At 65.5% G+C, this 26,701-nt stretch overlaps 9 protein-coding genes across 9 annotated transcripts; 3 read left to right on the top strand and 6 right to left on the bottom strand.

Annotated features, from left to right (window-relative positions):
- Positions 1–1,035: 1,035 nt before the first annotated feature.
- Positions 1,036–1,624, bottom strand: EMIHUDRAFT_194097 (hypothetical protein; the record flags this gene model as incomplete). Its single annotated transcript, XM_005794045.1, has 2 exons — positions 1,036–1,080; positions 1,316–1,624. The coding sequence occupies 2 exons, from the start codon at positions 1,622–1,624 to the stop codon at positions 1,036–1,038; spliced, it is 354 nt and encodes a 117-aa protein (XP_005794102.1).
- Positions 1,625–2,852: 1,228 nt separating this feature from the next.
- On the top strand, positions 2,853–4,150 carry EMIHUDRAFT_94911 (hypothetical protein; the record flags this gene model as incomplete). Its single annotated transcript, XM_005794044.1, has 2 exons — positions 2,853–3,470; positions 3,665–4,150. 2 exons carry the CDS (start codon positions 2,853–2,855, stop codon positions 4,148–4,150), a joined length of 1,104 nt encoding a protein of 367 aa, XP_005794101.1.
- Positions 4,151–4,518: 368 nt separating this feature from the next.
- On the bottom strand, positions 4,519–6,083 carry EMIHUDRAFT_460956 (hypothetical protein). The gene is made up of 3 exons (XM_005794043.1): positions 5,377–6,083; positions 5,031–5,211; positions 4,519–4,914 (listed from the first exon to the last, which is right to left on the bottom strand). The coding sequence occupies exons 1-3, from the start codon at positions 5,984–5,986 to the stop codon at positions 4,761–4,763; spliced, it is 945 nt and encodes a 314-aa protein (XP_005794100.1). The 5' UTR covers positions 5,987–6,083; the 3' UTR covers positions 4,519–4,760.
- A 2,324-nt stretch (positions 6,084–8,407) lies between these two features.
- EMIHUDRAFT_94909 (hypothetical protein) lies at positions 8,408–9,953 on the top strand (the record flags this gene model as incomplete). The annotated part of the gene is made up of 3 exons (XM_005794042.1): positions 8,408–8,887; positions 8,982–9,330; positions 9,394–9,953. 3 exons carry the CDS (start codon positions 8,408–8,410, stop codon positions 9,951–9,953), a joined length of 1,389 nt encoding a protein of 462 aa, XP_005794099.1.
- Positions 9,954–11,761: 1,808 nt separating this feature from the next.
- EMIHUDRAFT_194092 (hypothetical protein) lies at positions 11,762–13,134 on the bottom strand (the record flags this gene model as incomplete). The annotated part of the gene is made up of 3 exons (XM_005794041.1): positions 11,762–11,780; positions 11,867–11,958; positions 12,067–13,134. 3 exons carry the CDS (start codon positions 13,132–13,134, stop codon positions 11,762–11,764), a joined length of 1,179 nt encoding a protein of 392 aa, XP_005794098.1.
- Positions 13,135–13,316: 182 nt separating this feature from the next.
- Positions 13,317–15,487, bottom strand: EMIHUDRAFT_194091 (hypothetical protein; the record flags this gene model as incomplete). Its single annotated transcript, XM_005794040.1, has 6 exons — positions 13,317–13,397; positions 13,535–13,756; positions 13,917–14,055; positions 14,203–14,493; positions 14,598–14,693; positions 14,841–15,487. The coding sequence occupies 6 exons, from the start codon at positions 15,485–15,487 to the stop codon at positions 13,317–13,319; spliced, it is 1,476 nt and encodes a 491-aa protein (XP_005794097.1).
- Positions 15,488–17,266: 1,779 nt separating this feature from the next.
- EMIHUDRAFT_460955 (hypothetical protein) lies at positions 17,267–18,697 on the bottom strand (the record flags this gene model as incomplete). The annotated part of the gene is made up of 2 exons (XM_005794039.1): positions 17,267–17,601; positions 17,816–18,697. 2 exons carry the CDS (start codon positions 18,695–18,697, stop codon positions 17,482–17,484), a joined length of 1,002 nt encoding a protein of 333 aa, XP_005794096.1. The 3' UTR covers positions 17,267–17,481.
- Positions 18,698–20,181: 1,484 nt separating this feature from the next.
- On the bottom strand, positions 20,182–21,602 carry EMIHUDRAFT_431757 (hypothetical protein; the record flags this gene model as incomplete). Its single annotated transcript, XM_005794038.1, has 2 exons — positions 20,182–21,067; positions 21,241–21,602. Coding segments are annotated over 2 exons (1,058 nt in total), but the record flags the coding sequence as incomplete, so codon positions are not given.
- Positions 21,603–24,363: 2,761 nt separating this feature from the next.
- Positions 24,364–24,639, top strand: EMIHUDRAFT_47679 (hypothetical protein; the record flags this gene model as incomplete). The annotated part of the gene is made up of 1 exon (XM_005794037.1): positions 24,364–24,639. A coding segment is annotated over one exon (276 nt), but the record flags the coding sequence as incomplete, so codon positions are not given.
- Between the last annotated feature and the right edge of the window lie 2,062 nt (positions 24,640–26,701).

Genomic DNA, 26,701 nt, shown 5'->3' with positions numbered 1-26,701 from the left:
CAGCCTTCCATGTGCTCTTGCGCACCCCCTTGTAGCCGCTGCTGCCGCTGCTTGACATGTGCAAGCGTAAGCCCTCTGCCTCCACCACAAGAGCCGGAACTGGCGCGGCCTCGTCGCCCGCCGCCGCCGCCGCAAGCGCCGTGTCCCCCTCCCGCAGCTCCTCCCTCGGCTGCTGGACCCGAGGAGGAGGAGGGGCGGCAGCCGCGGGTCCGCCCGACCCCTCTTGAGCCGCGGGTCCGCCCGACCCCTCTTGAGCCGCGGGTCCGCCCGACCCCTCTTGAGCCGCGGGTCCGCCCGACCCCTCTTGAGCCGCGGGTCCGCCCGACCCCTCTTGAGCCGCGGGTCCGCCCGACCCCTCTTGAGCCGCGGGTCCGCCCGACCCCTCCTCCGCCGCGGGCCCGTCTGGAGCCACCCCGGCCGCCACCGCCTCCACCACCCGCGGCTGCGCCACCCCGCCGGCTGCGCGCGCGTACGCCACCGCCGCCCCCACCGCCGTGTTGAAAGTGCCCAAGAACACCTGCCTTCCGTCCACCCTTTTCTGCGCTTCGAAGCGGCCAGCCTTGCTCTTGCGCACCCCCTTGTAGCCGCTGCTGCCGCTGCTTGACATGTGCAAGCGTAAGCCCTCTGCCTCCACCACAAGAGCCGGAACTGGCGCGGCCTCGTCGCCCGCCGCCGCCGCCGCAAGCGCCGTGTCCCCCTCCCGCAGCTCCTCCCTCGGCTGCTGGACCCGAGGAGGAGGAGAGGCGGCAGCCGCGGGTCCGCCCGACCCCTCCTGAGCCGCGGGTCCGCCCGACCCCTCCTCCGCCTCGGGGCCGTCTGGAGCCTGCCCCCCCTGCGGCTGCGCCTCGCGCCGACCGCTCGCGGCGGCCTCCGAACCAACGTGGCGGCGCGTGCTCGTGGCCGCTGTTGACTGCCGGGCCGGCTGGCGGCCCTGCGCCACTGCGTCAGCCGATGCGCCACCAGGCTTTGGCGGCGGCGGGAGTGGCGGCGGCGCCGGCGGCTGCGGCAGAACAGGCGGCGGCGCCGCCGCCTCCATCAACGGTTGAGACTGCGCCTGCCTCCTGAGGCGTCGCTCATGCCCTGCCGAGAGATGCTCGGTCGGCACTTCCGCCGTGCTCTCGGCGGCAGTCGCCTGCCCGACGGCGGCGCACGGGGGTTCGGGCAGTGACGACGGCGGACTCGCCGCTGTCGCAGCGAGAGCGCCGCCGTCAGCGTCCCTCTTGCGCCTCTTTTGGCACGGGACCTGCGCTCTCGGAGGCTTGCGCTCCCGCGCCTGCGGCGCCGGGCATGTCTCTGCAGGCGCTGGGCACGGCACCGGCGGCGCGACTGTGGTAGCTGGCGCTGGAGTTTTCCTCGCCTTTCGCCACGCGCGGAGAATGAGAGGGCACGATGCCAGAGTCTGCTCGAGCTCCCACGTGCAGTCCTCCTCGGGCCAGCCCTTCCACTTGACGAGGTACTCGGTGGTCGGGAGCTTCCCGCGGCGCTCGCGCTCGTCGCGGATGGCCTCCACGACGTAGTCAACCTCCTCCATCTCCGCGACATGGCAGGCGCCCCGGTGGCCAGCAGCCAGGACGCACCCGTCCGTGCGAGCGCAGCAGCCGACGAACGCCCGACGCTTCGCCATGGAACTCGAGACAAGGGCTCGAGCTGATGAGCGCCTGCGAGGCTCGCGAGGCCAACCTGCCTTCGGGTGGCCAGGACCTGGCGAAGAGGGGTAAGAATTCGACGGGACAACTGGGAGACTACAACACGGCGAGGCGCGCCCGGGGTTTCCTTTTGTGAAAATTCTCTTCACTCTTGTTCGGCGGGCGACGGGCGCGCGGCTGGCGTCGTGGGTGCGCATGGGGGGAGGCGGCGCAGGCGGCAGGCGCACGCGCGGGTGAGGGTCGGGCGGGGGGCGGAGCCGGGTGCGGCTTCAGGGTTTGTCCGGTGAGGGGGGCGGGGCAGGGCGGAGCGGGGTGGTTTGGGTCGGGTCGGGGTGGGGCCGGGTTTGCTCGGGTCGGGGTGGGGCGCGAGCTTCGAGGTGGGCGGCCCCTGGCGCGGGGCGGGGGCCGCCCATCGCGAAAGGGGCGGCGCCAAGGCGCGCACACCTTTTGAACGCGGCTCGATGGGGAGAACGACACACGCCGCACCACACAGGGATTGCCAGTCCCCCCCCCCCCCCCCTGCTTGAGCACTTGAGCACTGGATAGGGTCGATTCCGCGTGGTACGGGACCCCTCGATCGTCTCGCCCTCCCTCGCTGGTGTGCTCATTGGGGGGGGTCATAACGCAAACACGGTACAGGATCGAGGTGCACGCTGCCGAAGCAGTGTCGTCCCCCCTCTCCCCGACGGTGATGGCGGTGTGACCGATCGAGCTACAAGAGGAGCTTGTTCAGCAGGATCCGGGTTGCCTGTGCACTGCCTCACTGGGCCTGAGATCACTCGACGCTTCCCGTCACCGTCTCGGCTGGAGACTTGTTCTATTATCTCTCCTACTCCGTTGATTTAATCACCACAGAGGTCCGCTGCTCTTGCCACCTGGAGGATGCTTAGAGCTCGCGCTCGAGTGCATTGCAGAGCCCGTCTTGGACTCGTCTGATAAAAAGAAATCTCGGCGCCGACTGCCGGCCGTTGGTGAGTGTCTCTCGGGGAGCCAGGTCTCGGCGATGCGCCCCGCGAGCGCGCGGCCTGCCCTCACCACCTATTCGCAACAACACCGCGTCACAGGGCTCAGAAAAGAAAAAAAACAGACACGCCAAACGAGGGATGGGACGAGGACAGGGTCCCCACAGGGCTCATACGCAGCCCCGGGCGACTTTCGTTTTTCTCCGAGGCGCTCGGCGGGCACTCCCACCGTCGCACCCTCTACATGTCGGTCCCATTCCTCGTATTACTGTGCTCCGGCCTCGTAGCGGCAAAGCCGCAGCCCTTTGTCCCCGCCGGTTGCCAGCACTGGTGCGGCACTCGCGCTCCCCTCCGCTCCGATTGCAACAAGGGCGAGTGCGCCGGGTGTGCCGCCTGCACCGTCATGGATGCTCCCACTTGCACCTCAGACATCCCGGGTGACTTTGGTAACGCGCGCTGTCTGACGTGGTGCGCCGTTCAGTGGGGCGTCTCCTCGCCCGATTGCAGCCGCTGCGCGTGCCGTGGCTGCGAGCGGTGCGCCGGCTGGTCGGCGGCTGCTGACGCCGGCCCGCCGGCATGCACGCCAAAAATCAAGGGTGATAGCGACACGCCACAGTGCAAATCGAACTGCGCGGCGTGGCGCGCATACGAGGACTGCCAGCTCTGTCGCTGCTCAACGTGCAAGTTCTGCCCCCCGCCGCCACCACCCACGCCTTGGCTACCACCCGGGCCGAGCCCGCCGCCCTCTCCCTCGCCGCCTCCAGAGCCGCCTCCTCCGCCGCCGCCGCCTCGGCCGCCACCGTCTCCTGGCCCTTCGACGCCGCCGCCGCCGCCGCTACCGCCGCCGCAAATGCCTCCGCCCGTGCCGCCCCCACCGCCCTTTCCGCCGGCCCTGTCTGCCGCTGAGCTTCGGTGCTACATCCTCCGCTACCCGGACCTCCTCGGGGGCTTCTGTAAGGCGAGGGCCGCTCCCACCGAGCCAAGCGCCACCGCCACAGCCCTGCCTTCCCAACACCACCCCATTTTCAACCCTCGCCCTGTCCTCTCGGCGTCCAGGGGGCCCTTTCGCTCTGCGACTGGCCGCGCGTCCAGCGGCACTACGACCACGCCGGGCGGAGGGAGGGCCGCAACGCCGAGTGCCTCTCGCAAGCTAGCCCGCAGCCTCTCGCCGCCACGGCCGCCGCGCTGCCGCCGCCTCCGCCGCAGTTGTGGCGCCCGCCCGCACCGCCGACCATGCTGGCGGGCGTGGCTTGGACGGACGCAGCGGCGGTCCTCGCTATGGTGGCCATGGCCTGCTGGATCGTCGCCCTCCGGTGTCCACCGTCGGCACCGCCGCGTAGCAGCGTCTATTCCGACGACGAGAGCAGCAGCGGCAGCAGCGACGGCGAAGAGGAGGACGACCAGGCGGAGGGGCCCCATCGCAGGGTGGCAGCCGACGGCGTGCTCGCGGCGGCCAAGGAGCCGCCCGCGGGGCGCACGGCATCTGCGTTTGACTCGCCAGCCTTCAACTACACGATGGACGCAGAGGACGACATCACATGACAGACTTGACGCCACAAGAGACTTTCTTAGCCGTGGACCGCGGTGATCGGGCTAGCCCCCGTATAGGCGGCCCTGTAAGCTGTATGGTGACTGGTCCTATATAAAGAAAACTGAAAAAAGCGCGTGTGTGGAGTGTGGCGGGTTTCCGCGTTGCCGTTGGAGCGTTCGGTTGGACAAGCGGTCTGAAGGTACGAGTAAAAGGGTGGGTTTAAACCGTTAGTATACACGTGTGCGCAGTTCAGAGTTCTTGTGTGATTACAATGCGCCCCCCGGCCCCCGCGCCCGCGGGCGCGCGACGCACCGCGACGACCGCGAACTCCGCTCCGCTCTGGGTTGTGGGGGTACGGCCCCCTCTGCGCTCTGTCCAAGAGAAATAAATAATCTTTGAAGCGTTCAAACTTACTGAACAGTCACGGACAAGCTGAGGCTGGCAGGGGAACGGGAATTGCACGGGGTCACAGCGGCTGGGGCCTGGGGGTCCGCGGTGCAGACGGTGCGTGTGTGGAGAGTTTTTTATGCATGTGGTACCGCAGCGGCTCGCCCGGCGAGCCGGGCATGGCATTGTGCGGTTGCAGGAGAAGAACGGAGCGCCGCGCACCCATGGCTTCGCTCACGGGCGGAGGATGGTGGCGCCCTTCTGCTGCGGCGGCGGCTGCTGCCCATGCTGTGCGTACGGCTGCTGCGCGTACTCCTGCTGCGAGGTGCGTGCCGGCGCCGCCGGCTTGGAGCAGCAGCAGAGGTAGCAGCAGCCAAGGAAGGTGAGCCTACGTCGTGCACACGAGGGCTGTGAATACAGTGAACGCAGCCGAATGAAGCCGAGTACAGTTGACTACGAGGGTTCGAGTCGGGGGGTCCGTATCTAGCATCTGGGGCGGCGAGCCCGAAGAAAACTGCAAAGCCAAAGGAGACCCACTTGCCGACGAAGAAGTAGGCGTCGACAAAGTCAGCGAACTCCTCGTAGCACGCGCAGAAGACGCCCTTGGGCGTGTTGAGCTTGCCGAGCGTGCTGCTGCGCGCCTCGGGCGCCCACCACGAGGAGGAGGTGTAGCACTCGAGGAAGTCTGCGGGACGTGTCAGCGGACGTGTCAGCGGACCAGCGGACGTGTCAGCGAACGTGTCGGTGGACGTGTCGCGATAGCGGCGGTGGCGCGAGCAGTGTGGAGGCAGATGCAGGTAATGGTGGGGAAGGGCGGCGAGGAAGGAAGTGTCTGAAGTGTGTCTCAGACCTGTGTTGTCCTCGTCAAAGTTCTCGTCGTTGAAGGCCGCCTCGAGGCACTGGTCGTTGATGGACTCGGCGACGTCGTCGAAGTCGCTGTTGGTGCAGCGCAGCTCGTATGGCGGCTTGTCAGCATCGACTTGAGATTCATCTGTGTATGTCACGCTGTCGCTGTTGTAGACGGAAGCACCACACTCTTCCCAGATCTCCTCGACGCCCTCCTTCAGCGACTCGGACGCCTCGCGCTGCCAGTCCGTCACATTGACGAATTTGGACTCCTTGGCGAGGTGCAGCGCGTCCGAGTACCGGAAGAGGACGACCGTGCTCGCGACGGTGGTGCAGCAGAGAAGGAGGCAAAACAGCATGTAAATCGAGATCGAGCACTTGTTCTTCTTCCTGCAGAAGGCCAGGTAGCCGAAGAGCGCGACGAAGAGGATGAGGGCGCCGACGCCAATCGTGACTCCCGCATACCAATCGGGCACAATAATCTTTGCCCAGGGGAGGGTGAGCGCGAGGACGCCGAGCGTGACGATTCCGGCGCCAAGGAGGGTGTAGAAGAGGGCAGAGATGAGTAGCAGGCTTAGGCTGGAGCAGCGAAAGAGGTCAGCGCAGCAGCCCATATGAGCTAAAGGCGGAGCAGCCGAGGAAGGCGAGGCGAGGAAGGCGAGCGGGTGCAAGCTAAGGAGGGCTCGGCGGCCGCGTCCTCAAATAAAAAAATGGCGAGCTGGTGCACGACACTAGGCAAATAAAAGAATGTTTATTGCTTACTATCCCGCAGCACTACCGCGAGGTGGTAATGCAGTACTAGGGTTAAGGTTCTTCGGGCCAGTTTGGGGGGGCAAACCCTGCCCGCCCCCTAGCGCCCCAGGTAAGGCCCAGGTGTGGCCTAGGGCATCAGAAGGGACCAAGAGGAGTCCAGTCTGAGCCATAGAGCCCATTTCTTTGCCCCCGAAGGTCGCGTTCAAATGCCCGGAACGGACGTTACAGTGGTGTCCGGCCGGCGCGATCACCGAGCTGTGACGCTCAGGGAAGCCTGATGAGGTGCTGGTTTCTTTGCCCAGGCCTGGCCTTCCCCCCAGGCTGGATCAGCTGAGCAAGGTTTGGGGAGAATCCTATAGAAGGATCTTCAGATATTTTGACCGATGACCAAAAGTCCCCACAGTCGCGGTCGTGGGATCACTTACTTGTCCTTGGAGCACTTGGAGTGCAGTCATTAACCTCACATCCAGGGCCGGGGAGCTAAGAAGCGCACCCAGCGGGCCGGATGATCGATATCGGGTTGCGGGCAAGAGAGCCCTAGCCCTGCGGGGTGCGCGTTCGCAGGGAAAGGGCCGTAGAGAGAAAGAAAAGAAAACAGAGAACACGTGTTTGTTAGGACCCCCCCCGATGAACACACCAGTGAGGGAGGGCAGACGATCGAGGGGTCCCGTACCATGCGGAATCGACCCTATCCAGTGCTCAAGTGCTCAAGAGAACACAAGGGAGGGATGGGAGGACGACGGCACGCCGCCACCACACAGGGATTTTAAGGAGAGGAGTGTGGTGCTAGCGCTCTCCCTCCTGTCGCTTCCTCCTCTGTCGCGTCGCTCTCCTCTGCCTCATCCTGCGACGGCGCCGCCTGAGGGAGGGAGGGTGTAGAGGATGTAGAGTGTAGAGCGCTGTAGAGCTGTAGAGATGTAGAGCGCTGGAGAGCGCTGTAGAGCTGTAGAGCTCTACATCCGCCGCGGGACGAAGCGCCTCCGTTGTAGAGCGATGTAGAGGCGCTCTACAACGTGAAATCTCTACAACAAACTCTACATCATAAGCGGCGAACGAGGCACGGTCGCTCTCCGACATGAGGCGCGTTGCACTTGCCAGTGCTGCCCTGGCCTTCTGTCTGCCCGCCCAATGGGTAGGAGGTGCCTCTGCTGCTGTGGCATGCCTCACGGCTGCGACTGGCCGGCGCCTCGGCGCGTCAGCTCGGCTCGGCGTAGCGATAGTGGCCAGCGCAACTCGCCTGGACTCAACGCTCAGCCAGGAGCTCCAGCACGCGCTGGCGCGAGTCATGGCGCATGCAACGCGTCTGAATGCTCGCCTCTCCTCGCGCAAATGCGACCGTCCTCGCAGCCGACAGTCCACCGCCTGCTAAAGAAGCACAGCGACGAATGCGGCACCGGCGACACATGGCAGGCTGGTCATGACGCAGTTATAGGGTGTTGTGTGCCGTCGGAGTGACTCTCTGTGTGTCAGGGATAGTCAGGGCTGTCCATCAGAGCTCCAGTAAGCTCGGAGACACCCCATTAGCGCGGCTCGACCTCTTTGAGTCACTGCCTTCCCGGTGGTTTGGCTGTAGAGCCTCTACAACAAACTCTACAGCAAAATCGCGCTCTACATCGCTCTACAACGGAGGCGCTTCGTCCCGCGGCGGATGTAGAGCTCTACAGCTCTACAGCGCTCCAGAGCGCTCTACATCTCTACAGCTCTACAGCGCTCTACACTCTACATCCTCTACACCCTCCCTCAGGGCGCCGCCGCCTGCCGATCCCTCCTGTCCTCTCTCTTCTCTCGCTGCTTCTCTCGCCTTTCGTCGCAACTCTGTGCTCCTCGCGGCATATTTTGGCCCCTCGAGTTTATCGAGCTCTCCTCGCGCAAGGACGACTCTTCTGACGCCCACTGCGATCATTTGCCGCCAAGTCATATCGTTGCTCAGGTCCACTCTCTCTTCGAACACTTGTACCTCCACGGATGATGCTGGCGCTGGGTTCCCCTTCGGGTGCATCGTGACAGCTGTCGCCACCCTAACCCTTGGCCTCGGAAATTTTTTGAGAAGCCATGTTCCTCTTCTTCGAGACACCGCGGCTAGCGCTGCCCGTCGGAGCCCGCCTCGTCTCCAGTCCTGTCGCCGCCGCTGCCGGCCCTCCAGGGTGCCCGAAACCAAAATTCTTGCGATACTCGACTCGCACTTGGCCGACACTCGGCGACGATACACCGCGGCTCGACGACTCGGTCGTCGACGACTCGACGACCGACGACGCGCCCGCGGCGTCCCGACTGCGACACACATGCCGTATCAGCGAGTTCTAATCTTCGCCTGGGGCACGCGCGGGGACGTGCAGCCGCCGCTCGCGCTGGCGCTCAGGCTCAAGCAGCTCGGCAAGGACACCACCATGTTTGTGACACCGCCGAGCGACGGCATGGTGCGTCAGGCGGGCATCGAGTGCGTTGCCGCGAGCGAGGATGTGTCTGGCATGCTCGAGGCCTTGGCCACAGTCGACCTCTCGGATCTCAGCTTTTGGAACCTAATCAAGACGGTCAAGACGTTCAAGGCCTACCAAGCCACGCCCGAGTTCAAAGCCGCCCAAGCCGCCGACACAAAGGCCGGATACGAGCTGGCCGTCTCCTTCAAGCCGGATGTCATCCTGCACGCCGGGTTCGAGTTCGCGTTCTGGGCCTCGGTCGGCGAGGCGCTCGGTGTCCCGGTTTTGCGTTATGACCTGCAGCCAAACCATCCCACGTCGGAGATCAGCTTCTTCAAGAAAGAGGTGAGTCCCGAGACACCATTGACACTTCCGAGACGAGACCTGAAGACACTACCCGGACACTTGTACAACGACCCGGCTGCCCACTCCTCGCCAGGACGGCGCCCTGCCAAAGTGCCTGAACAAGCTGGCGTTCCAGGCCTTCAACAGCCAAGGGATCGCAAAGGCGCAGCGGCCGCGGGCGCTCGAGCTGCGGGCGATCGCCGGGCTCAGCGCCACCGCCCACCGCGACGGCTCGCCCCTGGTGCTGCCTCCCGACCTGCCGCAGATGTGCGCCATGTCGCCCTCTTTTGTGCCTCAGCCGACCGACTGGCCGCCGCTCAAGGAGATGGTCGGCTACTGGATGATGCCGCCCTCCACCGGCTACCAGCCGCCGCAGCAGCTCACCGCCTTCTTGGCGGCGGGCGCACCGCCCGTCTATATTGGCTTTGGGTCGATGAAGGGCAGTCATCTTTTGCAGCAGAGGCGCCCCGTATGGGCACGTGGGTGACCCGTCCCGTGCCCCGCAGGCAACCCCGAGTTTTGCAAGAAGCTCTCGACGATGGCGATCGCCGCGCTCGCGCACGCCAAGATGCGTGGCATCCTGCTGGGCGGCTGGGCGGGGCTCACGGCGGCCGTCCTCGACTCATCCACCGACGACGGTAGCCGGCTCGCCGAATACGCGGCGGCGAACGTGCTCGAGCTCCCCTCCTGCCCGCACGACTGGCTCTTCCCGCGCTGCGCGGCGGTGGTCCACCACGGCGGAGCGGGCACCACGTCCGTGGGGCTGCGCGCAGGCAAGCCCACCATCATCTGCGCGGTGATGAGTGACCAGCCCTGGCACGGCTCTCTCGTCGCCAAAAAGAAGCTCGGGCTGTACGCGGGGATGATGTCCAAGGTGACGGGTAGCTCGCTTGGCGAGCTGCTCACGCAGGTGGTGGCCGACCAGACCATCGCCGAGAACGTCGCCAAGATGGGGAAGGCGCTCGCCGCAGAGGACGGAGCCCTCCACGCGCACGAGTTCATCGAGCGCGCCATCGACACCTTTCAGTACCCGTGGCCATTGAGTCGACCGGGGCCGGCGCCTTAAGCGTAAATAGGCGCAGGAACGCAACATGGAGGCGGGCGACTCGCGCATTCCACCAGAGACCAGTCCATAGTCCACTCTTGAGACGTAAATTCAAAACAATGTGCGCGAGGTGACTGTCGTCACGGCTCTTTCTCTAAATTAGAGTCTCTCTATTCTCAGAGAGAGCTCTCTCGCGCGCAACACGCACACATTCACATACGTGCGGCCCGGCGCACGCCCACGCGGCCGCACGCCGCATGACGCTTCGTCCTTTTCGATCTCGCTTTCGATTGGTGCATGGTGGCTGAACAAGATCTCGGAGATCCGTCAGGGCGTCAAATTTCTTAAGTGATTTGTAGAGAGCATTTTGCGCATCTTTTCTCCGGAATTTAATATGTCCACAAGTTTCCGAGACCTCGCAAGCGGGCAGTTATTCACAGCTGGGCGGTGTGGTCTGGGCCGGGCAGAGCAGTGTGGGTTTCACACCCGGGGCAGGTAGGGGATTGCACACACGCTGTCGGACCTTTTGCGTCTGTGTGCGTCATCCGTCAACTTTCACTTCCAGTACATGAGCCTTGCGTCGCCGAGGCCGATGAGCGGGCAGATGAAGTTCCAGATGTCGAAGGTGAGCTTCATGCCCTGGCCGGCGAGGAAGCCGAGCAGCTGCGACGCAGGAAGGGCGAGGGTGGCGCAGCTGAGGTGGGGGGCAGGAGGGCGCATCCCCCACGTCCTAGTCAGAGACGGCGGCCGCGCCTTGGGAATGCCGAACATGAAGGGAATCTCGACGCCGCCGGGGAGGGTGAACTCTGGGAGGGAGGGGAGCGAGAGCGAGACGCCGAGCAGCTGGCCCACCAGGTACGCGGCCGCGAGCAGGCCCGGTCCGAAGAGTGGCAGCAGATAAGCCTTCTCCCAGATCGCCGCCAGGGCCTGCGGAGGTGCCGAGTGCGGATGTGCCGGTCTCGCTGTTTCTCTCCGATAGCGCTACATCTAGATAGAGACCAGACCTCATTGTCCTCAAAGCCGAACGGGTCAAAAGCAAAGCGCGACTGCGCAGTCTGGCTGGCGCCGAGCGTCATATACGTCTGCTCCTTTCCATAGTCGTTGATACCCTTGATGAAGACCCAGTCTCGGCGCCCCTTTGCCTCCGAGAGCACTGGCGATGGGGCACGGATGGCAGGGGCGGCGCGAAGGCCCGGCTGCACGACGAATGCGGCGCCGAACAGCTGGGAGGCGAAAAGGAGCGACATGGAGAGAGATGCTTCGATGCGCAGCTGGCACCGGATGGGAACCACCCAAAACAAAGGCGAGACCTCCAGGCATCGATGTTCCGAGAAATCTCGTCCGCACTGGTAGAGCTCTACATGTAATACCGTCGTCAGCTGTCACGATAAACCCGAAGGCGGAAGGGAACTAGCTACTAGGTAGGGAACCCACCCCAGTGGCAGTGCCAACACCAACCGTTGAGGTACAAACAAGTGATCGGAACGAGAGTGGATCTGAGCAACGACATGACTTGGAGGCAAATGATCGGAGTGGGAGTCAGAATGTATGTGGTCCTTGGACCTCGCGAGGAAGGCTGGCTCCTGAGTGAGCCCTGCCCCCTGGGCCTGGCCTCGACACCTCGACACCACACCAAACCCTCGACACCAACTCGACAACACTCTCTCTCTCTCTCTCTCTCTCCCAACTCGCGACACCTCGACACCCCATGCCAACTCGACCAACTCGACACCCCTCGTGGCCTCGACATCCCTCGACACCTCTCGACACACGACACCCCTCGACACCGCTCGACACCGCTCGAACCACTCGACACCGCTTGACACCGCTCATATCCAGCCCGGTGGCCTGCCAGCGGCTCTCTTCTGGCTTTCTGACTTGGCACTTGCAAAACTTTATACTCCCCCACTTGGAAGAGGTGCTGCCTCGTGCACGGCTTCGTCGTCGCCTCGCGCAGCTCGGCCATCGTCCGCCGGCTCGCCTCGGCGCTCGCCCTCTCGCTCGCCGCCCGCTGCGCCGCCTCACTCTGCCCGTGCGACGCCCTCTCCCGCGCCGCCTCGTGGCCCGCCGCCCGGCCGGCGGCTCCTGCCGCGTCCTTCATCCCGCCGCCGCCGCCGTCGTACAGCGACATCACCTGCTTGGTCACCAGCCGCCAGTACTGCCTCGCGTCGCCCGGCATCGCCGGCCAGATCTCGCGCCACACGTGGTTCTTCATGTGCTGCAACGCGACATAGACCGTGTTCTCGCCGCGCCCCGTGCGCACCGTCGGCTCCTCGTCCCGCGCGTCGCCCCGCTCGGTCGCGTGCCACCGGCTCGCCCTCGGCGCGGTGATTCGCGTCGTCGCCAGCCACTTGCCGAAGCGGATCGTCCACCGCATCGTCGGGTGCAGACCGAGGGCCGTCCGCTGCATCGGCACGCTCTTCCCCGCCGCGGCCTGCGTCGCGAGGAACTCGCGCAGCCGCAGGCGCACGACCCGAAGCTGCGCCGACAGCGCCGGCCCGTGGGGCGCTAGCATCGGCCGCTCATCGCCACGCGCCGCCGCCTCCTGCTGCTCGTCATCCTCCGCCTCGAGGGCGTCCGCCAGCGCGCTGCGCCGCACGCCCCGGCGCACAGGAGGCGGCGCCGGCCGCACCTCGGCCGCCTCGGCGTCGCCCGCGGCACGGGCGCCATGCTCGCCGTCCACGCGGTCCATCGCCACATCCCCATCCCCATCCCCGCCTGCGCCCGCGCCGGCCTGCTCTGGGACGGCGCGCCACCGCTCGTCGTCCAGCATGTGCCACCACCGCCGATCCGAGTAGCCGTCGTACTCGACCTCGTGCACGATCCGTCCGTCCCTGTCCTCCTCCCGCGCCATGACGGTCGCAGGATACCACCGCTCGCTGTCGCAGAAGATCTCGAGGCGCGATCCGGTGGGCAGGACAGTGTGGCCGTCGAGCGCCGCCCTGGCATCCTCGCGCTGTCGCTTCCGCCGCATCGCCTTCGTCTCCTTGCTGCGCAGCAGGGTGTAGTTCGGGCCCACCTCCGCCACGCTGTCCAGCACGTGGACGGCGCTCGCCATCTCGACCGCGTCGTCCTCCGGCGGACGCTCCGCGTCGCCCGCGGCCGCTTCCCGAGCGCGCTCGTCGCGCATCCGCTCGTGGTGGGCCTGCCGACGCGCCACGCCGGCGCCCGTGTGCCTCGCCGCCGCGTCCGGCGACGGCATCGATGCTGTCCAGTCAAAGCCTGACTGAAAATCGCAGCAACGAGCGTGACTCCACGACCGCCGAAAAGTCGAGCGCCCTGCCCAAATCTCGAACACATCTCGAACCGTCTCACATTGTACATACATAAAAAATCCTAACACCGACTGATATGGACCGGGACATTGATGGCTCGGACACCACCCTAGGCCACGTACTCAAGGTAGCCCCACAGGAAGGCACCAAATGTGAAGGCGAAGACGAAGACGAGCCCGGCCTCCTCCGCCTGCGACACGTGGGGGAGGAGCAGCATGTGGCCTCGGTGGGAGAACGAGGGTGTAAAGCGGAGGTCGCGACGGAGGCGGCGGAGGCGACGGAGGCCAAGGCGGAGGATGCGGAGGAGCGCCGACGGCGATCTCTCACGGTGCAGTCTCCCGTCCGACTAGGCGCCTGCCAGTTTCGAGGGTCGAGCGGAAAGCCGCCAACAGCCGCACGTAAGTCGCCGAGCGAGCCGCCGCGCACGTCTCCGCCGAGCCGAATCGGCAAACCCTCCTTCCCCTTTGTCGCGCCGCTCTGCCCGGGCAGCTTTGGTTCCGGCTTGCGCTGAAACGCGGCGAAGGCCTCCGAGAGCGAGCCCTTCTCATCCTGCACGGCAGAGACGGTGTGATGCGGTCATGAGCGCGGCATACGCGAGCTGGCGCATGCGCGGCGCGGATGGAGAGAGCAAGTGACACAGCGGAGGTGCGCATATGTGGCCTCGGCGAGAGTGATGCGGCGGTGCCGACGGCCGGGCTGCTCGAGCGACATGGGCGAATTGAGCCAGGTCCGCTGCAATGCGGTCGTCGTGCACGACAGCAGGGCTAGCGCCAGCGGCAGCATGACGAGAGAGGTCGCGAGCAGCTGCTGAGTTGCCAGCGCAGGCCAGCGAAAGCGACAGCACCAGCCTGTGCACACCGATAAAAGAATTTTAGCGGGATCGCCGGGGCCAACAATCACGATGGAGACCGCAAACCCCCGCCAAAATCACCCCTCACAACGCACAGACTCCCACGGAGGCGGCCCGTCACATGTACGTCCATCCCGAGGTGGACCCTCGGCAGGCGGCCTTTTTCTGGCTCGCCTCGTACTCTGCCACGAGCTCCTCCGTCATCTCGGACGAGGCGGCGGCCGCCGCCTGCGCCTCCGCGCGCGCGTCCACCTTCGCCTGGATGTTTTTGGCGTGGTTGAAGATGCCTCCCGTCTGCTCGGCGCACACGTAGCAGCGCCGCGTCTGCTTGAAGTGGCCGAGGGCGCACTTCTCGCAAAAGTAGTGCTCGCACTTGGTCACGACGGGGCGCGAGCCCTTGTGCCACGGCTCGCGGCAGAGGAGGCACGCAAAGGGCCTGGCACGCGCGAGTCGGGTCGCGGTGAGCATGGAGGAGGGCCGCTCGCAGCACTGCGGGGGTGTGTGGTGCCGGCGCGGGGCCGGGCGAGGGAGCGCGCGCACAGGCCATCGTCGGCCGCCGGCGCCGCCTCGGCCTCCCCCATCGCCACGAGAGCCTCGTCGTGCGCCTGTTCCAACGGGGAGGCGGTGCAGACACCTCTCAGCCATCTCTCGCCGTGCGCGTGCCGGGAGAGAGGGCAGGGCCGCGGGTCACGGGCCGCGTCCCGCGGGCCATGGGGTGGGAGGGCGGCGGCGTGGCGGAGCGTGGGGAGGGAGGGGGGGCGGCTGGCCTTCTTCTTTTGCGACTCCTCCCAGTCCCGCTCGAGCTGCCAGCCAGACTTGTAATCGGAGCGGTCGTGCAAGAACTTGCACGCGTCTCCGTACCCGCAGTAGCCCGTGTCGCGGAAGTCCTTGCAGATGTCCGGCTTGTAGTCCATCACCGCAGTCGCGCGGTAATGCACGGGCGCGCGCGCGGGGCCAGCGCCAGACATCACCTGGCTGGTGAAGTCCTCCGCCTTGTTGGTGTACTGGCGGTACGCCTTCTGCCCGCGGTACACTGCCGCGCCGTCCGCCGTCCGGTCGCCGCCGTCCTCCCACTGCTTTTGCGCCGTCTCGTAGAGCGCCTGCGCGTCGCGGTCGCGCGGGACGTCCTGCTCGCTCGACGCGGTCGCCTTGTTGTCGTACGTAGAGATGCGCGCGTCCGACGGCTGCACGCCCACCGCCAGCAGATCGATAGCCGCCGCCGCCTTGCGCGCGCTCGCCGTGCCCTGCACGAGCGGATTCGCCTTGGCCGCTTTGGCAACGCGGATGACCGCCGAGCCCTCGGGCTCCGGCCCGGCGTCGGCCGAAGACGAGGCGGCGCCACCACCACGCGGGCGGACGTTCTTGTTGCGCTCGCGCTTCTTGAAGACTGGCGCCGCAGCCGGAGCGGCAGGAGCCGGCGGAGGCTCCATGAGGCAAGTCGAGAGCGCGTTCAGAGGAGGCTTCTCGCAGAAAAAAATCCGCCCTGCTGATGGAGTCAGGACAAAAACACCGCAACGTCCAACGAAAAGGCCCATCCCCAGCAGAGTCTCGAGCGAACAGCTGGTGTAGAACGGCAACAAGCTCGAAAACAGCCAAAATCAGCCTGCGAGAGAGGCACTGCGCGCCGCTGACCTCATGTTGGGATGTGTGCCGACACCAATACTGATCTAATACCTGGAAACCCTTGTTCAAAGCCGACCCTAAGCGCCATCCTTCCTGCTCTCACCTGATGCTGCTTCCCCGCGCCGCCCTCCTTGGCCCCCCTGGGCGTGGATTTTCTACTCCCAGTGGGGGGCCTGGGCCCCCGGGCCCCCTCTTATTTTCTGTTTTCTGTTTTTCAAAACGCCCGCCCGCCCGCCACCCCGAGGCGGCTCGGCCCCCCACAGACCCAGAGATCAAAAACGCTACGTTCACCTTGTCGTAGCCGGAGAGGATGTTGACCTTTAGCTATTGGAGAAACCACTCGGCCAACTTGTACCGAATGCCAAAGTTTCATTTTACCACAGCCATGGCTAAGATCTGAACTTAGATCAGTCAAAGTCCATGCACCATGGTAAATAAATAAAACGGTCAAACTCTGAGCGAGATGGGATTTAGGGTCATGTGTCCCCGCCCTGCACAATCTTGGTGTGAGGGATCTTCAATCCGTCCCCCCTCACCCCTCGTCACAACCCGACACAGAAGAGCGGCAAATTGGGGCTGCGGCTGCGGCTGCGGCTACGAGAGGGGCCGGGGTGATACATCTTACATGGTTGCGTTACGCAGCCACTCCACCCCGCCCCTCCCACGTCCCAGTGAGTGTGCATCGTTCTTTGTCATTGTTTGTGCATGTGTGCACATCGGCGTTGCAAAATATCGGCAGCGGAAATGTTGTTGTGTTTGTTAGCGGCCTACAGCCCCACACCGGCCTTTTTAGCGGCAGCAGCGGCGGGGGCCGGGCGCGTCTCTGCTGGGACAGGTCTGGGAGCGGCGTGAGCGCGTGAGCGTCTGAGAGAGACACTCTGGACACTTAGAGAGCCAGCAGCTGTGGCGGCGTCGGCGCCCGCGCCCCGCGGGTGAGGCGGGGTGCTGTAGCCCTAGTGCGGACGGTTTTTTGCGGTATCTTGAAGTATCTCTCCAATATCTCTGACCGTATCTCCCCGTATCTCCTTGCATCTCCTCGCATCTCCCCGTATCTCCCCGTATCTCCCCGTATCTGCCCGTATCCGCCCAGATCTCGTATCTCCTGGTATCTCCCGGTATCTCCCGGTGTCTCCCGGTATCTCCCGGTATCTCCCGCCATATCCCGCCATATCCCGCCATATCCCGCCGCGGATACCGCGAAAAAAACCGTCCACACCAGGGATTGCTGTCAGGGCCTCAGCGCGAATTACACGTGAGTGAGTGTGAGTGAGCGAGCGCCCCCGCCGCGGCCTGCTCGCTGCTAGGCTCGCTGCCGCGGGTGCCGGCGCCCGGCGGGCGCGCTGCCGGCGCGTGCGCGTGTGCCCCGGCACACGCCTCACGCGCCCTCCGGCCGCTGTGGCAAACGCAAAGCGCTCTGGCCGCGCGGGACAACCGTGCGTCCGCGGACTCTCCGGTGTGTCGACCGCCGAGCGCGCGGGAAGGCGGGGTAGACTCTCTACACCGTCTACGCTTGCTCTGCCACATCGGCACATGCTGCGCGGGTGGCGGGGTAGGTGCGCGAGCCGGGATGATCCGCGAAGGCCGAAGAGAGGGCCTTTATCTCTCTCAACGACAACCACACGTGGCTCTCACTCAAGTGTAGTTCGCTCTCTCCAACGCCCGTCTCCACTACACACGCGCAGCCAGCACACAGCTGCAGCACAGTTCACATGGCATGATAGGGTTCCGAAGCAGTCGTTGACAGACTCCAAGTTGCCTGTTCGACACGCGCACACGGCGCATGCACCTCCATACTGTGATCCTAGCCGTCGCCCACCAGCGACGACGCCGCTTGCAACACGTCGGCGATCTCGAGGTCGTGGTCGTGCATGAACTGCTTGAGGAGCGTGGCGGTCGGTGCCCCCTTCTTTTGCGCCTTCACCTGCCGCCAGAGGGGGTGGCAGAGAAGAGTCAGTCGGTGATGGACATGTAGCACAGAGAGAGAGAGGGGGGGGAGGGCTTCGCGGGGCTTCGGCGCGCGCCTTGTCCTTCTTCTTCTTCTTCTTCTTCTTCTTGGAGAGCCCCTCCTCCGCCGCCGCCGCCATGTCCGACGCCTCCGCCCCCGCCGCTTCCGCGTCGTCCTTTGCCCGTCGGACCGCTGCTGCCTTCTCCGCCGCGGCCTTGCGCGCAGCCTCCGCCTCCTCCCTCGCCTCGGCCGCCGCTCGCTCCGCCGCCGCCGCCTCCGCCGCTGCCGCAGCCTCCGCCCGCTCCGCCGCCTGCTCCGCCGCCGCCGCCGCCGCCTCCGCCGCCGCCGCCTTCTCTGCCGCCGCAGCCTCCAGCCGGAATCGGATGTCCTCGGGCTCTTGTTGGACCGGAGCCTCTTGGACAGAAGGCGAGCTCTGCGACCTCCGCTGGCGGCGGCTGTCTGCATTGGCGTCGTCCGCGCTGGCGCCGATGCCCTGCCACCTGCCGCCGCGGTGCAGCGCGGGGCGCGCCGCCTCGTGGATCCCCGCTCCGCTCAGCATCACGTCGAAGGACACCGGCTTTGCCCGCGGCTCGGTCGGGCGGGGCTCGTCGCGTGGGAGAGTGAGCGGCCGCTCGACGGCAGCGGGCGCCGAGCGCACGGTCCCGGTGCTCGCCGACGGGCTAGCCCGTCGGCGCACGGCCCAGCCGCGGCCCCGCGAGGCCTCGGCGTCGCGCGGCCCGCTCCGGAAGCGCTCGCTCGACATGTCCAGTGGCGACATGGAGACGCCGGACGTCTCGAGCGGCGCCGGTGGAGGGCGTCGACGACTGGGCACCTCGGTCTGCGCCGACGGCCGGCGGCGCCGCCTCTCCTCCGCATCCCCATAGGTGTTTTCTGCCAAGATGGCTGGCCGCGCGGCGTCAAAGATATCCGCGCCACAGAGAAAGTCGGTGCTGAGCGAGCGAGCGGGTTCCTGCATGACCGCGATGCGCGGCTGGCGCGGCCGCGGGTGCAGGCGCGGGCTCACTGCCACCGCCATGAGCGGGCTCACTGCGACCGCCATGAGCGCCATCATTTTGGGCGCCGTCCTTCGATTAGGCTCGATCAGCAGAGATCTCGATAAAGAAATGTACGGGAACTCTCAAAGTTCCTGCGGAGAGAGATAGGAAGTGGTAGACGCCCGAGGGTGGGCGACGGCTAGCACCACACTCCTCTCCTTAAAATCCCTGTGTGGTGGCGGCGTGCCGTCCTCCCATCCCTCCCTTGGGAAGTCTGTTTTCTTTCTTTTCTCAAAGTTCCTGCGGTGAACGCCATTTCAAAAGGTTGCTCTTGGCGTCCTCTCTCTCTCTCTCTCTCTCTCTCTCTCTCTCTCTCTCTCTCTCTCTCTCTCTCTCTCTCTCTCTCTCTCTCTCTCTCTCTCTCTCTCTCTCTCTCTCTCTCTCTCTCCCCCCCTTGAGCACTTGAGCACTGGATAGGGCCGATTCCGCGTGGTACGGGACCCCTCGATCGTCTCGCCCTCCCTCACTGGTGTGTTCATCGGGGGGGGGTCATAACAAACACGGTACAGGATCGAGGTGCACGCTGCCGAAGCAGTGTCGTCCCCCCTCTCCCCGACGGCGATGGCGGTGTGACCGATCGAGCTACAAGAGGAGCTTGGTCAGCAGGATCCGGGATAGTCAGATGCACTACCTCACTGGGCCTGAGACCATCGTACGACAGCATCCCGTCACCGTCTCGGATTTATGTGGGGTCGAACCACTCCGGGATGGGCAAGCCCATCAATTTTCGTTTCGTCAACTCGTACAGAGCCGCGCTCTCGAGGCGAGACGAGGTGGCCTCCATCCGAGCCGCGCGCGACGACAACATCTACTACACCTTGCGCGGCGGCAAGATCTCTGAGTTCTACCCCAAGGGCGTCAGCCTCCCCACTTCTGAGTCTCTTCCAACACCGGAGTCAGTCATCGATGGCACTTGCAAATCAGGAAGCCCGTACGCGCGGGCGCTTGCTGCCATCGAGACTATCTGGAACTGGTTCGATCTGCAGAAGGAGTGGCGCGCCCTCGACGACTACACGGCAGCCAACTGGCAGCCAGGCGACACCAAAATTAGGTGCCCTGTAGGCTTGGCTGCAAAGGGGATTTTTGTTGTGCCGACTTCGATCTTCGTGTGTGCTCCGCTTCTGAGAGAGAGATTTTTAGCAATACCAAACAACTCTAACACTCACACGTAATTTGGGGCCTGGAGCCCTGTTCACGCGCGCGCGAGTTTTTGTGTCCGCTTCTGAGAGAGAGATTTTGAGACATGAGAGAGAGAGAGACAGACAGAGAGAGAGAGAGAGAGAGAGAGAGAGAGAGAGAGCCGAGATAGAAAGAGAGAGATTTTGAGTGAGACGGTTTAGAGAGAGAGAGAGAGAGAGAGAGAGAGAGAGAGAGAGAGAGAGAGAGAGAGAGAGAGAGAGAGAGAGAGAGAGAGGGAGGGAGGGAGTACTTGGAGCACTTGGAGTGCAGTCATTAACCTCACATCCAGGGCCGGGGAGTACAATTCTTTCTAATTTTATTTCGCCTCGAGCTGTGCTTAAAAGTTAAATATCTCTCTACAACCTCCAATCCCCGTCCTTGCTTGCGTCCCCCCATCGCATGCCGGTGTGTCCAGTCGCTGGCCAGCCTCTTCTAAACCAACACTCCCGTTTCCCAAGAAAAGAAAAGTCCAAGCCTTCCTCGATTTCCGCGAGCGGCGTCTCACAAAAAGCCTAGCCGTCCCGGCGCAAGAAAAGCCTTGCCGCCGAGCTGTCATTCCTTCTGCAGGCCGCGTGCAGCGACGCGCGAGTCCTGGCGGCGCAGCCGCCCCGCCGTGCGGACCATGGCCAACCAGCCCGTCGACGCGCCCGACGACGTGACCTCAGCCGGTAAGTGTCGAGAGCGCCCCCCGGCCAAAAGTCGACGATCCTCGCTCGCCGCCTCGCCCCTTCCGGCGGCGCGGCGGCGCCCGCGACGGGCGGCTCGCCCCACGGCGCACCCCGCCGCCGTAGGTACTCGAGGTGCTCGCCCTCCAACGACGCCGCGGGGGCGGAGGGCCGCGACCCGCTGGGCCGGCTGCCGCCCCCGCGCCTGCCGCCCCCGCGCCGCCCCCGCGCCGCCGTCGGCGGCGTCCAGCGCAAGCGCCGCCGCCGCGTCGCGCGCCGCGCGGGCAGCCTCGACGGACCAGAAGCCGTGCTCGTCGTACCCGGCGTCCCACACGCCCAGCGAAGGGCTGAGTGCCGTCGCGAGACCTCGGCACGCCTGCGCACGCCTGCGCACGCGGCAGAGCGACAGCAGCACCACCCTCGTCGGGCGCCCACGAAGCGTACTCGCGGGTCGCCGCTCCGTCGACCGAAGGCCGAGACACTTGCTCCGACGCCACCCCGCCCCCGCCCCGCCGGTCCGGCACCGATATCTCGGAGGACGACCTAAGGAAGAGCGTGGCGGCGCGTCGCCGGGGGACGGCGCGCTCGTGCTCTCGCCGCGAGATCGAGGGAGGGGGGGGGGGGGGCTGCGCCGCGGAAGAGCTCCGGGGCGAGGGGTGCGTGTGCACCCCCGGCGGAAGAGCGCGCGGGTGAGGGAGGGGGGGGTGCGCGCGCGCCGTCCTGCAGCGTCGCCGGCCGCAGGCCAAGGAGCTCGGCTCCTCGAGAGCACCGACGGACGACGATCGGCTCCTCAGCAGTGGGACGCCGAGCTGGAGGCTCGGCCCGGAGCTCGCGCGGGCACGTGGAGCTTTCCGCTCGGGCCAGCAGGAAACGGGCGCCCCGCACAGCGACGCCCGCCGTAGAGTGCCGAGAGCTCGGCTCGACGCGAGCGCCGAGGAAAAGCGATCGGCTCCGCAGCAGTGGGAAACCGAGCTGGAGGCTCGGGCGGGAGCTCGCGCGAGCACATAGCGAGGTGCGTGCGCGGCGGCGTGACACAGGTGAGCGGGCAGCTGGCGCACATTTCGACTGTGGGAGCTGCCAGGAGTTTGCTCTCTCCGTTCACACCCCTTTGCAGAATACGTCTACGCGAGTCCATCCGCTACGTCTCAACTGCGCAGCCTTACGCGGGGCGGTGGCTCGACACAAAACTCGACGGCAGCAATGCCACATGCATTCCAGACGACATATTCATCGGCGAGCTTCAGCGCCGAAACGGCCTTCACCTCTCGCAGTGCCGCTCGACTGTCACGCGGGCACTCGAGCTTGGGGACACAGTCGGTGGTGCAAAGGACTACCATGGCGACTGGTTCCTCAACAACGCCGCCCGGCGGCGCCCACACGACGGCGTACTTCGCGCCTGGTACGATTGTGTCCACGCCGTCTCCGTCTCCCGGCCCGTTATGGGAGATGCCGAAAAACCAGAACTCACCAAACAGTTCAACGAGGGCTACAAGACCGACCTGGCTGAACCGGGCGAGGCTCCCGGGGGCAAAGACGAGATCAGTGAGGTCAAACTTTGGACCCCCCTCCGGGGTGGCTTGCCCGTTGGGGTCGGCCGCGCCGACACCGGAGGCAACCCCGGCTCCGTTGGAGACAAGTTCGCCTTCGGCAACACCGAAGAGCGCGCCCGCCTTGCAAACATGGGCTGCAAGCAACGCGGGTTCCGTGGTCAACGGGCGTTCGACCACACCACCGGCCAAGGCTACGTCAAGTCACAGCGTGGCCACTACCATGATGGGATCTTCACCAAACGCAACAAGTTCAACCTGCTTCTCCACGAGACATTCGGCGGCGGCTTCTCGCCGCCAGCAGTTGCAAAGATCAACCGCCTTGCGCGCAAGGCTCAACGCTCGGGCGTTGACCGCACCGCGTACCCTCCCCACTCCCGCCTCTCATTTGTGTCACACCACGCGGAACGCATCTCCATCGCTTCGGTGAAGGGGGTGAACCGTGCCATCCTCGATCGCCGTGCAAAGCTCGCTTCCGAGCTCTCACGCCGCGCGTAGGGCCCTTAGGGGCCTAGAGAACACAACCCCCTCTCTCTTTTCTCCCAGTAAGCTATAAGTACGTACGTACACTGGAAAAAAGCTTGACCAATAACTGGAAAATCGTCGCAACGACGGGGTGTGTTGCGTCCGTCCACTGATTGCTGCTGACTGGGTGGCGTGTGTTGTTCGCCACGCAAGCAAGCGGGCTCGGCGCTGTGCGGAGGGCAGGAAGGGCAGCAAGCGTGGGTGCCCTCGGCGACGCCCCGCCCATGTGCCGCTCGGGCGTGCAGGGGCCCACGGCGGCGGCAGCGGCGGCGGCCGCCGCGTGGGTGGCGTCGGCATGGAGGAGCAGCAGCAAGTGGCCTCTGGAGAGGAAGCGGTTGGTTGCAATGGTGGCGACCGCAGCGGTCCTCCTCGCGTGCACCCAGCGCCTCATTCAGCGAGGCTTTGGCAACGAGGACAACGACTGCAGCCTCGAGCTGAGGGCGAGTCGGCCATAGATGAGCCTCGCGGGAGATATGTACGCACCGGCCGGCCATACGCTGAGAGACACCGCCGCCCACCGCGCGTCCCCGCATCGCAGGAAATTCTCGAGCTGCGCCGCGCTCTGGACTGGTACCGAAGCGCCTTTCTCAACCTCCTTCTGCTGTTCGCGGGGATGTGCATCTGCGCTACGTGGTGGCTGCTGAACGGAAGCCAGCGGGCCGCGACGCAGCGGCCCGAGGCCCAGGCCAGCCCAACCGAAGCCGACGTGCAGCGAGAAAAGACCCTGGCCCTCTTTGGCATCTCGCCGCCCCAAAAGCGAAGTAGGCCAGGGTAAGACGATTGTGCATGGAGATGATGCCGTGTGCGGCTTTGCGCCACAACCTGCTCACCTTCGCGCGGGCGTGTGCTGTGGGTGCGCACGGCTGAACGACCCGGAGCGGACACGACATAGCTCGAGGCTGGCTCAGACCACATCCCGAACGCTGCTGCCAGTGGCCACGAGAGCGGCGCCAGCCACACACGCGTCCAAGCAACTCTAGCCCCGCCGCGCTTTCACTCATCGTCTCTCGCGCAGTCGCTGCTCATCATCCATTCGCCGCCGACAGTGCAAGGAACATGAACGGATTACGAATGATACGACGACGAGGGAGAGATGAGCACAGCTGCGCCTCGCGGACCCGGAAGGGCACGCCATTTGTGTTTGTGTCCAACCCAGGGGAGACTGTGTCTGACCGCTCAAGTGCTCAAGTGTGTTAAAATGCCGAGCCGCAGCGGCTGGGCATCGCGCGTTCACCTTTTTTAGTTGTTTTTGTTGCGTTTCTTCTACGCGAAGAATTGGCAAGGCCTAGGGCAACCAGCAACGTATCTCAGTCGTTCTTCTTCCGGCCTCCGCAACGTGAATTTGAGTTTTGAGAGCTTGTAGCCTGTGCGGCGAGGGCGGTCGCTCGAGTGCACGGAGCTAAGTGCCTCGCCGCCCTCGCAGGAGTCGCTCAGGCGGCTCCCGTGGTGTGTGTTGGTGCAGTCCGCGGCGGGCCGCACTTGGAGCACTTGGAGTGCCGCGTTTCTCGTCTTTTTGGCAAGTGTGTCACTCGCTTGCGTGACTCGGGGCGCAGCAGCAGCAGCATGTCCATAGTGTTACCGCTAGAGCACCACCACAGCTCTCATCCGCGGCAGCTGCGAGAGGCGCGCCTACGATTAGACCGACGGGCTGCCGCTTTGCACAACGCGACCGAGGGCAGCGAGCAGCGCCGGCTGTCTGACTCCAGCACGGACACGTTGCCTAATAACGCCGTGCTGCCGCTCTCCGGCGACCTCGTGGGCTCGGGCTACTACGCCGTCGTCCTGCACATTGGGACGCCGCCGCGGCCCTTCTCGCTGATAGTCGACACCGGCTCCTCCGTCACAGCGATCGTGTGCGCCGGGTGCGACCGTTGCGGCAGGCATGCCAACGCACGGTTCGACCCCGAGTCGTCGCACACGTTCGCGCGCGTGCCGTGCTCGGAGGCGCCACAGTGCACCTCGTGCCAGAAGCACACCTGCTCCTACTCCGTGTCGTACCAAGAAGGCTCCTCCTACTCCGGCTTCCTCGGGCGGGACCTCCTCCATTTCCCGCTGCCTGCACTGAGCCCTAACGAGCGGCTAGAGCGCGATGGCGGACGGCGTGGCCGCGCGCTGGCGCGGGCGGCGCCGCAGCCGCGCTGCGCCTCCTTCAGCTTCGCCTTTGCCTGCTCCACGGCCGAGACAGGCCTCTTCCGCTCGCAGCAGGCGGACGGCATCATGGGCCTCGCCTCCTCGCTCTCGCACGGCACCGCGACGGCGCGGCGGGCCGACGGCTGGTCAGCGGCCGGGCGGCGCCGCGACGCCAAGGGACAGAAGGCGCGCTCCGGGGGCGCGGCCCAGCGTGCGGTCCGTGGCGAGGGGCGCGGTTTGGACGGTCGGCGCCTGCTCGACCAGCTACGGCGCGGCGACCGGGCGGAGGTTGGCCGGGCGGACGGGATCAGCGCGACGCAGCGCGACGTCGATGGCGTTTTCGAGCCAGACCGCACGCTGCCGACGGTGCTGGAGGAGCTCGTCTCGCAGCGGCGCGTGGCCAACGTCTTTGCGCTCTGCATGTGCGGCCGGAGAGGCACTCTCACTCTCGGGCCTCCGCGGTCCGACCCGCGCCGCGCAACTTCTTGGACGGCGGCCAAGGGGGACTCCTTCTACGGCGTGCAGCTGCAGCGCATCCAGCTGGGCGCCACGGCTCTCGCGCCCAAGGAGCCGCCCGCAGCGACAATCGTCGACTCTGGGACAACATTCATGTACTTGCACTCGGCCGCCTTCCTGCCCCTGCTCGCAGCCATGCGCGCGCGCCGCTGTGTCACGCTCAAGCCCGCCGCGGCGCCCTCGGACGAGTTTTGCGTCCGGCTGCCGTTCGGCGGCTCCTTGGCGCTGCTCGACCGCTGCTACGACAACGTCACCGTCGTTCTCCCCGGCGCGACGCTCTCGATGCCGCCCTCCGCCTACTTTTACGCTGCCGAGGATGCGGGCCAATACTGCATGGGAGTCTTCAACAACTACGAGCGGGCGCTCGTCCTCGGCGCGCCTCTCGCCACCCACCCCCACCCACGCCCCCCGCCCCACCCACCCCGCCCCCACCCCGCCCCCACCCTTCACCCCGCCCTCTCCCGCAGGCGCAATCAACATGATGTACCGCGAGGTTCGCTGGCCACTCGAGCAGCACTCGAGATGACACCTACTCCGCTGTATGTATTCCTCTGTACTCGCTGTACGCATAGCCCTCGTACTCACGCGGTGCTCTCAATACACGGCTCAATACCCCCCCCCCCCCCTCTTTGGTGCACGCATCACGCAGGTCATCTTCGACCGCCTCAACCGCCGCATCGGCTTCCGTGCTGCGGACTGCACCCTCGACGCGGCCTCGGGGCAGGAGGCTGCCGCTCTCGGGGCGTCGCTCCCGCCACAACTGCGCATCAACGCGTCGGCAGCGGCGGCGGCGGCGGCGGCGGCAACGGCGGTCGCGGCGGCGGAGATGGCGCGAGCGTGCGCTGCGCCTCAGCGTGGCGTCGTGCAGGCGGCCCTGGCTGTGCTCGTGCGCTTGCGCGAGGGCACCGCTCGCTCGTCGGGGTGGGTCGTTGGGGCGTGGGGCGGCGGGACGGAGTGGCTGCTGCTCGCCAGCTGCCTGCTCTCCGGCGCACTCCTCTCCGTCGCGCTCCTCGAGGGGTGGCGGTGCGTCTGCATGCGTTTGCGCGCGGTACCAATTTGATGCGAATGCACGCGGAGGATCTGGAGTTGTGAACAGCACCGGAGCGATGTATTTGATGACGCAAGCAGGAGGAGCGAGGTATTTATGTATTGGTAAGGCAGATAAATGCCGCAAGAAGACACGCAAAAACGAGAAAAACAAAAAGAGATTTTTAGCGTATGGCCCGCGCGCGAGACGGACGCTCCCCACACACACGCTCGGTCCTCATCTATGAACTCTGCCCCATCGTTGTGTGGTTGCAGTATCTGTACTCCTCGGCGCGAATGCTGCAGAAATTTTTCAAAGAAAAAAGTTGGGCGAATCCAGCGGGTCGTCCGTCTTATACGATCGTGTTAGGCTCTTAGCCGTGTATCCGGGGGTGGATTGGAGTGGTCGCATCGAGTGTTGCACGTTCCGGCT

The sequence above is a fragment of the Emiliania huxleyi genome (genome assembly GCF_000372725.1).
Source record: "Emiliania huxleyi CCMP1516 unplaced genomic scaffold EMIHUscaffold_1, whole genome shotgun sequence".
NCBI classification, from domain to species: Eukaryota; Haptophyta; order Isochrysidales; family Noelaerhabdaceae; genus Emiliania; species Emiliania huxleyi.
Note: the sequence above shows the minus strand (reverse complement) of the source record. Positions and strands in the feature narration are given on the sequence as shown.